This window comes from Chionomys nivalis, chromosome 19, assembly GCF_950005125.1.
Source record: "Chionomys nivalis chromosome 19, mChiNiv1.1, whole genome shotgun sequence".
Classification (NCBI taxonomy): domain Eukaryota; kingdom Metazoa; phylum Chordata; class Mammalia; order Rodentia; family Cricetidae; genus Chionomys; species Chionomys nivalis.
The window spans coordinates 62350071-62363635 of record NC_080104.1 but is presented as its reverse complement, the minus strand read 5'-3'; the positions used below and the strand labels follow the sequence as shown (position 1 = coordinate 62363635).

The 13565-nt window shown below is 52.5% G+C and overlaps 1 protein-coding gene and 2 non-coding genes across 4 annotated transcripts; all 3 read right to left on the bottom strand.

Moving 5' to 3' along the window:
• Positions 1–284: 284 nt before the first annotated feature.
• Ddx39b (DExD-box helicase 39B) lies at positions 285–13402 on the bottom strand. Of its 2 annotated transcripts, none has more exons than XM_057751988.1 (11): positions 13262–13402; positions 11787–12118; positions 11104–11231; positions 10830–10922; positions 8048–8231; positions 5066–5184; positions 2664–2795; positions 1327–1436; positions 1093–1237; positions 824–971; positions 285–490 (listed from the first exon to the last, which is right to left on the bottom strand). In XM_057751988.1, the coding sequence occupies exons 2-11, from the start codon at positions 11995–11997 to the stop codon at positions 474–476; spliced, it is 1287 nt and encodes a 428-aa protein (XP_057607971.1). In that variant the 5' UTR covers positions 11998–12118; positions 13262–13402; the 3' UTR covers positions 285–473. The 2 variants fall into 2 exon arrangements, with proteins under 2 accessions (XP_057607971.1, XP_057607972.1); XM_057751989.1 differs by lacking the exon at positions 13262–13402 and adding an exon at positions 12463–12602.
• Positions 7919–7995, bottom strand: LOC130862486 (small nucleolar RNA SNORD83). The gene has a single exon (XR_009055654.1). It is a non-coding gene; the product is annotated as a small nucleolar RNA SNORD83 (small nucleolar RNA).
• LOC130862485 (small nucleolar RNA SNORD83) lies at positions 12411–12486 on the bottom strand. Its single transcript, XR_009055653.1, has one exon. It is a non-coding gene; the product is annotated as a small nucleolar RNA SNORD83 (small nucleolar RNA).
• Positions 13403–13565: the final 163 nt, after the last annotated feature.

Genomic DNA, 13565 nt, shown 5'->3' with positions numbered 1-13565 from the left:
CACTGGGACCCAGAAGCTGAAGGAGCGGATGAGATGCTGGAACACAGACCTTGCTCTCTCTCCCTTCCGATTCCAGGCTCAGTGTCCCATCCTCACCCTCCATGGTCACTTTAGAATGGGAGAGACACCAGGAAGAGAAGGCAGCGGGGAGCCACTGCCTCCTGGGTTTGGGCCGTCCTCACCTTGACCCTGCACAACAGGGCTCACCATCAAGCCCTTAACAGGAACAGACGGAGCACATAAGACACCACAGACACAGCAGTTTCATACTTAGTTTTGTTAAAAAAAAAAAAAAAAAAAAACCAACAACTCTGATAAATCAGGAACAGGTTCAGGAGTGGTGGTGACAGAGGGAAGCATGGGCAGGATAGGGTGAGGGCTGGCAGGGGCGGGGGACAGTGCTGTCTCCACCCTGATCCCTGGTGTCCTCTTCTAACTCAAGAGACGGCCACACTCCAGACTGGGTGATTCCTCTACCGCGTCTGTTCAACTGAAGAAAAACACCAGCATTTACCAAAAAAGGGAAATTCCTCTCTCACACACACTCTCAGCTGTCATAGGTTCAGAGTATACTTTTGGGAGTGGAGACACACATGAATACACACACACACACACACGCTGTTTGTGTCACAGGTTCAGAGGATAGAATTGGTAGTGGAGACATGCACACACACACACACACACGCACAGACATGCAGATGTTTGTGTCACAGGCTCAGAGGATACACTTCGGATTGGACAGACAGACACACACACGGTTAAAACTTAAAAAAAAAACAAAAAAAAAAAAAAAAGAGGAGGCAGCATGCTGAGGGTTACTCACTATAGGAAGAGATGTCGATCTCATCAGGTAGCTCACTGATGTTGACCTCAAAGCGGTCCTGCACGTCATTGAGGATCTTAGCATCATTCTCATCTGACACAAATGTGATAGCCAAGCCCTTGGTGCCAAACCGGCCTGCCCTGGCCACCTGGAAGGAGACAAGGAAAAGATCACAAGCCTCAAGGGGGAGGGAGACAGAAGAGAGAAAAATGTAGAGCATGCACGTGCGCACACACACAGAGGAAGTGGGGTAAGGGTGGGCAGCTCACCCGGTGCAGGTAGGTGTCCGAGTCCTCTGGCATGTCATAGTTGAAGGCGATGTTCACACGTTCAATGTCCATGCCTCGGCCAAACAGGTTGGTAGCCACAAGAATCCGCCGCTGGAAATCCTTGAACTGCTGATACCGAGAGAGCCTTTGTGAGGAAGGAGAGGAGATGATTGAGATTCCTTTCTCAGCACACCTTTTCCTCCCCAGAACACAAATCCATCGTTTCCAGCTCACCTCTCCTCCTGGGGCATCCCACGGTGGATGGCAATGGCTGGGAAGTTCTGCTCCACTAGAAGCTGGGCCAGGGCAATGCAGCGCTGCACGGACTTCACAAAGATCACCACCTGGGGAAGCATGGGCGTCATTTCCGGAATCTCACCTTTTGCTTTCTAAAGTTCATGTGTATGTGAACACATGTGCCTGGTGTGTGGAGAGCCAAAAGAGGATACTGGGCCCGCTTCTGACATGTAGGTACCAGGAACTGACCTTGGGAACCCTGTAAGAACAAGAGTGCTCTTAACCTCTGAGCCAGTCCTTCAGCCCCAGGGATCTAACGGTGTAAGGTTTTTTAGATGGATGTATATATGTGTTTGTGAGCGTATGCGGGTCTGTGCAGGTGCCTATGCTGCACCCCCTGGGGCCAGTTACAGGTGTCCGTGCAGGGAGTGAGAGCGGACCCTCTAAAAGAGGAGGGTGAGGCAGGGCTTCTCTGTGTAGCCCTAGTTGTCCTGAAACACATTATGTAGACCAGGCTGGCCCAAAACTTGAACTCACAAAGGTTCCCTGTCTTTCACTAATCAGTGAGTTTAAAAATGTGGGCCAGTTCCAGGACAGGCTCCAAAGCCACAGAGAAACCCTGTCTCGAAAAAACCAAAAAAATAAAAATGTGGGTCAGCACACCTGGCAGAACTTCTGCCTGGCTGGTTCTTTGGTTTCTGTATAGCCCTGGCTGTTCTGGAGTTCAGTCTATAGACCAGACTGGAGTTGAACTAAAGAGGCTTGGCTGCCTCCGTCTCCCGAGAGCTGAGGTTAAAGGCAGATGCCACCACAGCCCAGCTCTGGCAGAATTCCTAGCGGAGTTCCCCAGTCCCTTATCCCATTTCTTCTTGGATGTTCTTTTCTGCTCTTGAACCATCTGCCTGGGTCTAGGACAAGACTTCTGAACAGCCTGGCCTCTGAGCTGCCATGACACAAGACCCCACACTGGCACACACGGGTGAGGCCACCTCAGGAAAATGCTAGGAATGACAGTTACAGCCTAGAAAAGCAGATAAGCCTCTTCAAACACTAAGAGCCCCACATTGGCTCTGCGGCCACCTGAGCACAGGCTGACACTGCTACTCTTAGGTAACTACAAGAGGCGACAGCTGAGCACCCCCATCTCAAGGCTTCTCCACCTGCTGAGGTCATCAAGTCCTCTCACCCAGCAGCTCCATCTTCCAGCCTCAGACTTGCTCTCCACTCTCACCTCTTCTCTTATTGGCTCCTCAATCACAGGCTCCTCCTACACAGGCTTTCGCCACAGCTGGAGCTGTCCAGTGCTCATGCCCACAGAGACCCTCAATACTGACCTGGTTGAACTCGAGGACATCGAGAAGGTCAAAAAGCTTCCGGTTCTTCTCATTGTCCTTCAGTTTCACGTAGTATTGCTGCAACCCATGCAGCGTCAACTTGGTCTCGTCATCCACGAAGATCTCCATAGGCTGAGGGAAGGAGGGGTGGGGGCAGGAGGAGGGCAGAGTGGGGGGGTTAAACCTGGGGGGGTGGAGGACGCTGATCTCCAATACACCCCATGGACTGATGGGGAGGAGAGAGAAGACTGGAAGCCCCTCCCACCACAAAGAACACTCTAGTACTGAGGTCCCTTTCCAGTGGATCTGGCAGCATCAGCATCAGTTGGATTTTGAGAAGCCCAACTGAGAACAGTCAGAGAAAGGAACTCTGCACAGAGCACCGAAGCTCAGTTACAAGATGCCAGTGTCAGGTGGAGCTCGTGGAGGGAATGATTAACAATGGAAGACAGTGCTCAAGGGGACAGCATGGCCAAGTCACACAGGAGGCAGGGGTGCTGGGGCCTGGGCAATGGTGCCAGAACAGGACAGGGTCAATTGCCCCACTTAACTGTCCTCTCAACACACGTCAGCATATGTCCTCAAGGCCAGAAAGTTGTAATGGACACAGTCCTAAAGCCATCCAAAAGCTGGGCATTAGTGCACACTGACCCCAGTCTCAGGTGGTTGCGGTTGAAGTTTTTAAAATGTCATTAAAGAGAAGCAAACATTGACAAAGTTGAGAGACAGCCTGTACTCAAACCACTAGATCAGCTTTAGGGGAAACTCGTCAGAGTCAGACCATCTAGACTCGGGAGGTGAGGGGTCAACACATGGTCCTCGACAACAGGCAGTGCAGGCTTCCCACAGCCACAGCTGGACCTGACCACCTTTTTGAGCTCTAAATCAGCACAACTTTGACCTTTCCCAACATTTCCTCTTTTATGGCACCAGACAGCATCCTTAGCAGCTTGTGCTGACTCTCAGGGGTCTCCCTTTCTCTGCAGCCCCACCCCTTGCAGATGACTAGACTCCATTCCCGAGCCTGTCTACTTTCTTGGAGTCTAAGGGTATGGCCCCTCTCTTCCCCTCCTCCAGCTCCCTCCTTCCCGGCAGTTTTAAGATTTACAGCTTCCCTGCCCTACTGCTTTTCTCTGAAAATCTAATACAACCATCTTTTAGCATCAAAGGTGAAAAGGCAATAAAAAGGAACCGATCTCACATTTCATAAAGAACTGTATACCCACCCTGAACCCTTGAAGGGGAGGGAGGAACCTAAGTATTCAATCAGACACCAGTGAACTCCAGGTGGGACTTTCCCCATGCCCCATTCTGTCTCGAGAGACAGTTCACAGAGAGCCAGGGATAAAGAAGGAATAAAGAAGTCTCCTCCCAAAAGCAGGCTGGTAAGGCAGCTCCCCAAATAAGTCTCACAGCCTCCTAATTCTAGCCCCAAGCCCGGCCCAAGAGGCAGCCATCTTCTCAAGGGAAGAAAAGGGTCAGGGCAGGTGGACCCCACCCTCCCATGCTCAGTCTTGGCGCTGCTACCCTCCTGGTTACATCCCAGTGCAGCTTCCTGTTTGGCTTTTCCCATCACCCTCCTTTAAGAAAAAAATAAGAGAGGGAAAAATTCCACCACCCCTTTCAGGACACCCCTCCCCCAACAAGTATGGGGAAATGGGGTACAGCACATTAGGTTCAGGAAACCGGGAAGAGAAAAAGAGGCTGGTTTGGTCCTCAGCATCCTGGTCAGGCTCCCCGTGGCCTCCGCGCTGCCATCCACTGCTGGTAGGTCTGCGTGCTCCCGCCGTGCCTCAGCTTCTCTGCTGCCAGCTCACGTCAGCCAAGGCTCCGATGGGTGCAAGGAGGTATGGGTAGCAAGGAGGAGGGACTGGGGACTGAGGTGCCAATGGCCCCCGCCCCTGGAGCTGGGAGGGGTGGATTCATGGTGCCGTTTGCTTGCTCTTCTTCTTGACAGTCCCTGCCACCTGACTGTCCCTGTCTTGCTCTCCTGCCTCTGAGATGTATGCATTTCGGTGAGCAGAGGCTCCAGCTGAATGCCCCATGCCACCTGGAGGGTGCGTGGCTGTGGTCGTGTGTAGGAGGCGATGGCAGGTGATAGGGCACAAAATCGTGCCCTACCCCCAACAGTGAGAAGAGGTTCAAAAATGTTGTGATTAAAAATGTCAAACGCTACCCGCTCTCAAGTTAACCCGACCAAGTCTTCCGGAGTTTCCCTGGCACGCGCAGACCCTAGCGCTAACTGTCTCTGCCTCTGTGTTTCTTCAAGGAGCCGTCACTCCCAGGTGGACACAAGCTCCCTTCTTGGTGCTTGAAGGACAAGGGAGTCTGGAGGAAGAGGGCGAGGAAGGGGAGGAGGCAGCGGGCGGGGAGTGGAGGGAGAGAAGGTAGAAGGTATTTACATCTTGCATGAACTTGCGGCAGACTGGCCGGATCTCTTTGCTCAAGGTGGCACTGAACATCATGACCTGCTTCTCATGGGGGGTCATGCGAAAGATTTCCTGGACATCCCGACGCATGTCTGTGGGAGAGGATTGTAGAAGGAAGTGAGGCCACAGCCAGTGAGAGCTCAGGAGTCACTCTAGAGCCATGGCCTCCTCCCTCCATCATCTCCAGAACAAGCCAGGCTTGGGGCTCAGCCTTATAATCCCAGCACTTAGGAGGCAGGAGGATCAGGATTATATTTTGAGTTTTGAGACCAGCCAAGGCTACTCGAGATTGAAAAAACAAAACAAAAGTAACAACATGGAAAAAAGTGATGTATTTACAAAGATACTCGGGGTCAGGTTCTCGGCCCCTTATTTAGCCAAGAAATTTAACTTAACCTAAAGTCCAAATTTATAAAATGGGGACAGAATCCAACATGGGCTCAGGAACGGCCGTCCTTAAACACGGAGCATGAGGCTGGAGAGAGGCTCAGCATGCAGGAGCTCTCGCTGCTAGGGAAGCCAAGGCCTCCATGGGAACTCACAGAGAAATAATAACCCGAGCCCCCCAGCAGCACTACACTAAAGCTGGACTATAAAGGGAAGACTAGTACAGCCCCTACACAAGAATGACACAGAAATCCCTGGAACATTCCATACTATCTTGCCAGGTGTGGTGGTAGACATCTTGAATCCCAGCACTCAGGAAGAAGGGGTAGGCTGGTCTGAGTTGCCAGCCTGGCTCACACAGCAAGCTCCAGGCCAGGAAGAGCGACGTACTGATGTGTACATAGAAAACCACGACGCTGAGGCCGGTCCAGCAGCTCTTCCCCTACACCAGCCTCCAAAGCACTCACTGCAGACATCATCCACTCTGGCCTTCACCTTGACTCCAGCCTCACATCCCTGAACGGCCAGGCAAATATGACCTAATGCCCACCGTTACTCTGCCATCTCAGGCAGCCAAAGGCCATTTGGAAAGACTTCCCTCTGGGGCTATGTGCTTTCCTACTCTTGCAACTAACCAAACCAAAATTATTGTTTTCTTTTTTCTTTTTTTGGTTTTGTTTTAAAGATAGGGTCTTAAAATGGATGGAGCTAGAAAACACTATTTTGAGTGAGGTAACCCAGACATAGAAAGACAATTATCACACGTACTCACTCATAGGTGGTTTTTAGACATAAAGCAAAGAAAGCCAGTCTACAAACCACAATCCCAGAGAACTTAGACAACAATGCGGACATAAGAGAGACTTACATAGATCTAATCTACATGGGAAGTAGAAAGTAGAAAAAGACAAGATCTCCTGAGTAAATTGGGAGCATGGGGACTTTGGGGGAGGGTTGAAAGGGGGAGGGGAGAGGCAGGAAGCCGAGCAGAGAAAGATGTAGAGCTCAATAAAAATAATAAATATAAAAAACAATTCATTCAGCCGGGCGGTGGTGGCGCACGCCTTTAATCCCAGCACTTGGGAGGCAGAGGCAGGCGGATCTCTGTGAGTTCGAGACCAGCCTGGTCTACAAGAGCTAGTTCCAGGACAGGCTCCAAAACCACAGAGAAACCCTGTCTCGAAAAACCAAAAAAAAAAAAAAAAAAACAAAAACAAAAACAACAATTCATTCCTTGCTAGCCCTAATTATCTTGTAATAATATATTTCAAATAAAAAAAATAGGATCTTACTACGTAGCCCTTGGCTGGTTTGCAATTCATAAAGACCCACCTGGGTTTAAAGGCACGCAAGTTTTTGTTTTGTTTTTAAGAGAACGAGTTTCAGTGTGTAGACTAGGCTGGTCTCCAACTTAAGAGACCCTCAGCCTCACCCTTAGTGCTGGGATTAAAGGTGTGCACCACCACCACCCAGCACTAACTTATTTTTAATTTTTATTATGTGTGTAGGTGTAAGAGGGCTTTGGATCCGCTGGGTCTGGAGCTACACATGGCTACACTGCCAAGTGGGAATGTGCTGGGATGGAAGAGCAGCCAGTTCTCACCCTTGAACACCTTCATTTTTAAAGTGTATGGATGCTCTGTCTGTGCTGTACTTCTATTCAGTGCCCATGGAGACCAAGAGGAACAAGATCTTCTTAGATTACAGACCATTATGGCTGCCACACTGGTGCTGGGATGAACCCAGGTCCTCTAAAGAGCCGTCCGCTCTTAACTGCCCTACAAAATCCTTAACATTTTCTTTTAGCTGGGCAGTGGTGGCTCAGGCCTTTAATCCCAGCACTGGGGAGACAGAGGCAGGCGGATCTCTGTGAGCTCGAGACCATTCTGGTCTACAGAGCTAGTGCCAGGATAGGCTCCAAAGCCACAGAGAAATCCTGTCTCGAAAAACCAAGGAAAAAGAGAGAGAGAGAGAGAGAGAGAGAGAGAGAGAGAGAGAGAGAGAGAGAGAAGGAGAAGACAAAACAAAAAACTTTCAACCCCACGTGACACACTGCCCCACTAGAACTCATGACTTCTGTGAACACTCAGATGAACCTCAGAACTGACCTCTAGAAACCTGCTTGTTTATGAACTCTGGTCAGGCTGCTATACACCACAGTGGTTCTCAACCTGAGTCCAGACAGGGGAAGAGGTGAACATCTTTCACAAGGGTCCCGTATCAGATATTTACATTTTGATTCATAACAATAGCAAAATTACAGTTATGAAATAGTAACAAAAACAATCTCATGGTTGGGGGTCACAACAGTTGCACCATCAGAAAGGTTGAGAACCACTTTGTCTGGGGACAGAAGGGCAAACCCCTCTGCTCTACATTAACAGGCCAGCATGGACAAGGCCTTCAACGCCCAACCCCAGGGGAGGAAAAGGAATGCAGAGCCATCAGTCATGGGTGATAGATCCAGAGTCGTCCTTGCACACGCGTGCTCCCGTGTCAAGCAAACATCATTTGGCTCCAAGGGGCAGCTCCCAAACCCCATGATCCCAGCCAACCACAGCCACTCACCGAGCTGTTCAAGCATCTTGTCACACTCGTCCAAGATAAAGTGTTTAATGTGCTTGAGGTTCAGGCTCTTATTTCGAGCCAGGGCTAGAATTCGGCCGGGAGTCCCCACGACAATGTGTGGGCAGTTCTTCTTCAGCACCTCTTCATCCTTCTTGATAGATAGACCGCCAAAAAACACTGCCACCTGTCAGCCAACGGAAAAGGCTCATGAGACAGGAAGAGGCTCCAGTCTCCCCAGAGTCCCTGTTACTTACCTTTCCCCCTTTCTTCTCTTGTGATAAAGTCTCACTGTGTAGCCCTGACTGGCCTTACACTCACTTTGTCATCAGCCTGTCTGCTGCCCAAATGCTAGGAAAAGGCACAGACCACCCTGCCAGACAGCGGTGCCCACTCTTAGCTGACTGTAGACCAGCTGCTGGCTGTCAGCCCTGCAGTGACTCACAAGCCTCCAAACATCAGGCAAGAAACAAAGGGACCTGATCAGCACTGCAGGGTCAACTGGGGGCAGGGATGAAGACGAGTGTCCAGTCACTCAAATACTTTTTTTTTTTTGAGACAGGCTCTCTACATATCCCTGGCTGACCCACACAGTAAGGCCTATGTGAATCTAAAGTCATGGCTTTCTTAGAAGAATGAAAACAGCAAGAACACAAGCCATCAGTAAGTGTGAAGTACTACCAAAACACACACACACAAATACCAAGCTTCCCTAACTCAGCTGGCGTAGCTTTGGCTGACCTCCTGAGTGCCAAGGTTAAGTCTTGCCTTGTGTAAACTGCTAGGTGAATGCTGGGGTCTGAGCTGTAATACTACATCAAGTACCTGTGGACTTCTCCAGTTTCAAGGGTAAAGAACCATCAGGGAGCACAATGTCACACACTCTTTTTTCTTTAAAGATTTATGTATACAGTGTATACTTAATTATGTACTCAGGACCTCTGGAAGAGCAGCCAGTGCTCTTAACCTCGGAGCCATCTCTCCAGCCTCCCCAACGCTTATTCTATGGTAACCTCTTCCTCCACTCTCACTCCAAAACCACTAATGGTTAACAAGGTTGGCGGCAAACAGGAGCATTCATGCCCAAAATGTTTTTACCTTACATCTATTACACTTCCAGATATAAGTTTTGGTCTGCAGTAACTACTGAGGAAAGAGTAAGCTAGACCTAATGGTGACCAGAGGAAAGTAGACAATTCTGTAAGTGACTGACGAGGGGTGGGGGCAGCACATGGAGTATTCACCCTAACTAACTGCAACTATAGGTGCACACACCATATCCAGGCTCATCCCTACACCAGACAGGGTTCCTCTGTGTAGTCCTGGCTATCTGTAGACCATGCCTCAGAGATTCACAGGCCTCTGTCCCCCAAGTGCTGAAATTAAAAGAATGTGCCACCATGCCTGGCCCAGCCTTGTATTTGATCCCGACCCTAAGAGCATTCTGGGTTGAGCATGGTGGTGCACTGCACGCCTTTAATGCCAGCACTCAGGAGTCAGAGGCAGGGCCAGCCTGGTCTACAGAGCACGTTACAAGACTACCAGGGCTACACAGAAAAAGCCAGTCCAAATAAATAAATAGACAAGTGGGTGACTAAATAAATAACCCATCGTGTTGTGTGTACATGCTGGGGTGGGAGCCTGGCTCTCCCTTCCGCCTTCACGCTGTCTGAGCTCATGGCTCAGCCACCAGGCTGCGCAGCACACACTCTAACCAGAGCCATTTCTCCGGCCCTACTTTGGTTTTTAAAAAATTATTTTCAGTTTAGGGTTCTGCCTCAAAATTACTACTTTAAAATATACAGTTGAGTCAGGGTGGTGGCACACACCCATAACCCCTGCATTCAAGCCACAGAGGCAATCACCTGCCCATGGTGATATTCTTTCTCAACCAAGCAAAATTGTTATCTGTAAAGAGCGTGAGCAAAAGGACTGTTCCCCCCCCCCCAGAACAGGAGTCTACGCGTCATTCCACCCTTCACAGGGCCATGAAGCACGCTGGTCACAGCAGACCCCACACACTTAAGCATAGCAACACATCATCTCCAAGTCCCTAAACAATGCCAAGCTCCTGGTGAAAGTCCACGCCGTGTCACACCGTAGCAGACATGGCCACCTCTTACAGTCTTCTATCACCCTAGAGTCCACACACAGCTGTTTTGGAGCTTCTGCTTCCTCTTGCTACACACGACCCCTCTCCAGCAATCTGACAAGCAGTGCTGGGGAACAAAAGAGCGCTCCAGCCAAAGGCCTGTCCCAACTACTCAGGAAGCTGAGGCAGGAGGCTCAGGTTCAGGGCTGGCTCTAGTCTGAGGTGAGTTCAAGGCCTACCAGGGTAATTTGGTAAGAGTCGATCTTAAACTTAAAAACAAGGCACGGGGTGGGGATTGGGAGAGATGGTTCAGAGGTTAAGAGCATTGACTGCTCTTCCTAGAGGTCCTGAGTTCAATTCTCAGCAACCATGCGGTGGCTTACAACCATCTGTAATGAGATCTGGTGTCCTCTGCCATGCAGGCAGAGACTACATAAACAATGCATAGGGTAGCGCAGGAGCAGACTCACTTAGCAGCTCAAGGCTCTGGAATCAGATTTATAACACCACAAAAAATAAGTAAATCAAAGTGTCATCGTGAACTCTCAGGGACACAGATGCAGTCACAGCACTGCACCCACACGGACAGCTGCAGAAGGCCCTGCCACTGCAGTAAAGGCACCCATGCTGCCCGCGGGAGCTCACCTCATACTCCGATTCCCATACCCCGTCCCTGGCGTCTCAGCCTCTTACCTTGACGTTCGGCATGTACTTTGAGAAGCGCTCATACTCCTTGCTGATCTGAAAGGCCAGCTCCCTAGTGTGACACATCACCAGCACAGACACCTCAAGGGAGCAATGGAGACACAGTGAAGTCAGTCCTTCGCCACCCTCTCCAGAGTGACAGTCACAAAAGTGCTTAAGCCCATGCTGCTACAGAACATTCCCCCTGCTGGCAGGGAGACCAGCTCTCAGAGTGTCTTATAGCCACAGTCTCCGTGCCCTCCCCAGCACTGCCCCAACATACCTGCCCAGTGATTGGCTCCAGCTGCTGCAGTGTGGCCAGGACAAACACTGCTGTCTTCCCCATGCCCGACTTGGCCTGGCACAGGACGTCCATCCCCAGAATGGCCTGAGGGATGCATTCATGCTGGACTAGAAGGGAAAGGGGGAAGACTTTTTGCACCACGCCAACCCCTTCTTCCCAGCTGATACTCCAGATTTTTCACCTGGTCCCCGTCACCTCTCAGACCTGTCTTATCTCTGTCCCGTTGGTCACATTTATATCCAAGTCAAGCCCTTCTTAGCTTCAGGCCTCCCCGTGCTATAAAAACCCTCTGGCACCTGCCAGCAGCTCCTCCAATGTTCCCGGCTGTCTTTATTTTCCCTTCACCCTAACAATCCAGGAACCTGAATGCCTACCACAGGCCAATTCTCCTACGCTTTTGGGTCAGGTAACCCTGCAATCTTGGACAAAATGAAGGACGTGGCATGTGACCCAGAAGCCAGCACCTTTAGACCAATCAATACGGTTGTTAGAGACCACAGCCGTCCTGGCCCGAAAGACGGGAACTAAAGGTCCAGCCAGGCCCTCTGTCTGATCAAAGCCAAGGAGAGTCTTATGGTGCTGACATATGGACACACTCTCATGGCCTGGACTATGCTAAACACAATCCCCTCCTTAAGATGCTTCACAAGGTCTCTGCCCACCTTCTGATGGATGCTCAAAGCCACAGTCTACAATGGCCCGGAGCAGCTCTGGCTTGAGCAGGAAGTCTCGGAAGCCGGAGCTGTGGATGGAGACGTAGGAGCCCTTGACGTCTTTCTTGGCAGGCGCTTCGGTCCCATCTCCCCCAGCCGCTGTCTCCACTTCATCATCTTCGTAGTCTAAGAGCTCGTTGTCGACGTCATTCTCTGCCATAACTGGGCCGGCACGGGGAGAGGGAGGCCTTGGGGTGAGTGGTCCCAGAGCAGGTGAGAAAGAAGGGGAAAGAGGCGATCGAGGAACAGAAGGGAAAGACACCAGTGTTCTGACAGAAGAGCTGGGAGAGTGGGGAACAACAAAAAAGGAAAACTCATCAGTCACGAATAGACTCTGTACTTCCTACTTTCCCTCAACTACAAACCTTGCCCGGAAGGAAAGTGACAGAGAGACACACAACACATACAACACCAAACGGGACACGTGGAGAGCGGTCTCAGGTGTCGGCGGCTTACTCAGACACCGTGAAAAATGAGCATGACAAACGACTGGCGGGAGGGGGAAATGCACGGGGACGAGGAGACATAAGGCTGCGCTGTCCCTGTCACCGCCTGGTGCTGGTCCCCACCATCAGCCATCAGTCAAGGGTGATAGATAAAGGTCAGCACTGCGCGGAGCGCTCACTTGCAATTGCGAACATCATGTGGCTGTGGTCACCCGTCCAGAATCACCTGGGCGCCCGTCCCGGCGGCGCACACCCGCGATCCCAGCCCCAGCCCCGGGGAAGCTGGAGCGGGAGGGAAGGTGGGCGGGAGGCCTACCGCCAGAACGGGAGGTGCGGGGGTGCAGGAGGTGGAGGGGTGCAGGAAATGCAGGGGTACAGGAGAGGGAGAAGGTGCAGAGGGTGCGAGAGGTGCAGGGGTACAGAAGGGGCAGGGGTGCAGGAGAGGGAGGAGGTGCAGGGGTACAAATGGCTCAATGCCAGAAAAAACCCACAACCGGGAAGACTGGAGCGTGCGCAGTTAAACGGCAGCGCTTGCCCGGCCTCGGTCTTCGCGCCGCCCCGCGCGTCCCGGGAGGACGCTCTTCCGTGGCGACACCGCCGGCCGCGCACCGAGGCAGCCATTCGGGGGGCGCTAGGAACGGACCCGGGCGGGCGCCATCTCGTCCCCGCGGGCCCGCGACGGGCGGCCCCGCCCTCCCATGGCGCCGCCTCCGGTGGCCGCGGCCCCGGGGGGAGGGGAAGGGACCCGCTGGGTCACCCACGCCACGAGGGAGCGCGGCGGCGGCCCCGGCCACCATCTTGGACGGGGGCCCGGCAAGGCTGGCTCCCCGGGAAGGGACGAGGACAATGGAGTCGGGTGCCCGACTACGCGCCGGCAGCCGGACCGCGGCCCGGGCGAGCGGGATCAGCGGCGCGGGCGGCGGGAAGCGGCGCGGGGAGGGCGGATGGCGGCGGATGGCGCCCGAGGCCGAGCCTTACCTAAGCACTGCGAGCGCGTATGGCGGCGGCAGCCCGGACGGAGGCGGGAACCTGCCTTCACTTCCGGTTCCAGGCGCGGCCGCCGCCTCGCCGCCTTCCCGGCAGCCAGGGCGCAGGCGCGGGATGCCGGAAGTCGGCCCCGCGGCGGGCCTCCCGCGGCGCGCGCTCCGGGGCTGCCTCTGAGAAACGCCTGTTTGGAATCCGTCCTCGGGCCCCTCCGCCGCCGCCAGGGACAGCAGCACGGCGCGAAGCTCGCGCCTCTTCCCCGAAATGCTTCCCCGCTTCTCCACACCTCTCCTCTCGG

Excerpts from the sequence above, each read along its gene's own strand:
- Ddx39b (XM_057751988.1), bottom strand. The coding sequence starts at position 11,997 with ATGGCAGAGAATGACGTCGACAACGAGCTCTTAGACTACGAAGATGAT. Across the intron at positions 11,232-11,786 it reads CTTTGAGCATCCATCAGAAG|TCCAGCATGAATGCATCCCT; the intron begins GTGGGCAGAGAC and ends TTTCCCTTCTAG. Across the intron at positions 5,185-8,047 it reads CAAGATGCTTGAACAGCTCG|ACATGCGTCGGGATGTCCAG; the intron begins GTGAGTGGCTGT and ends CCTCTCCCACAG.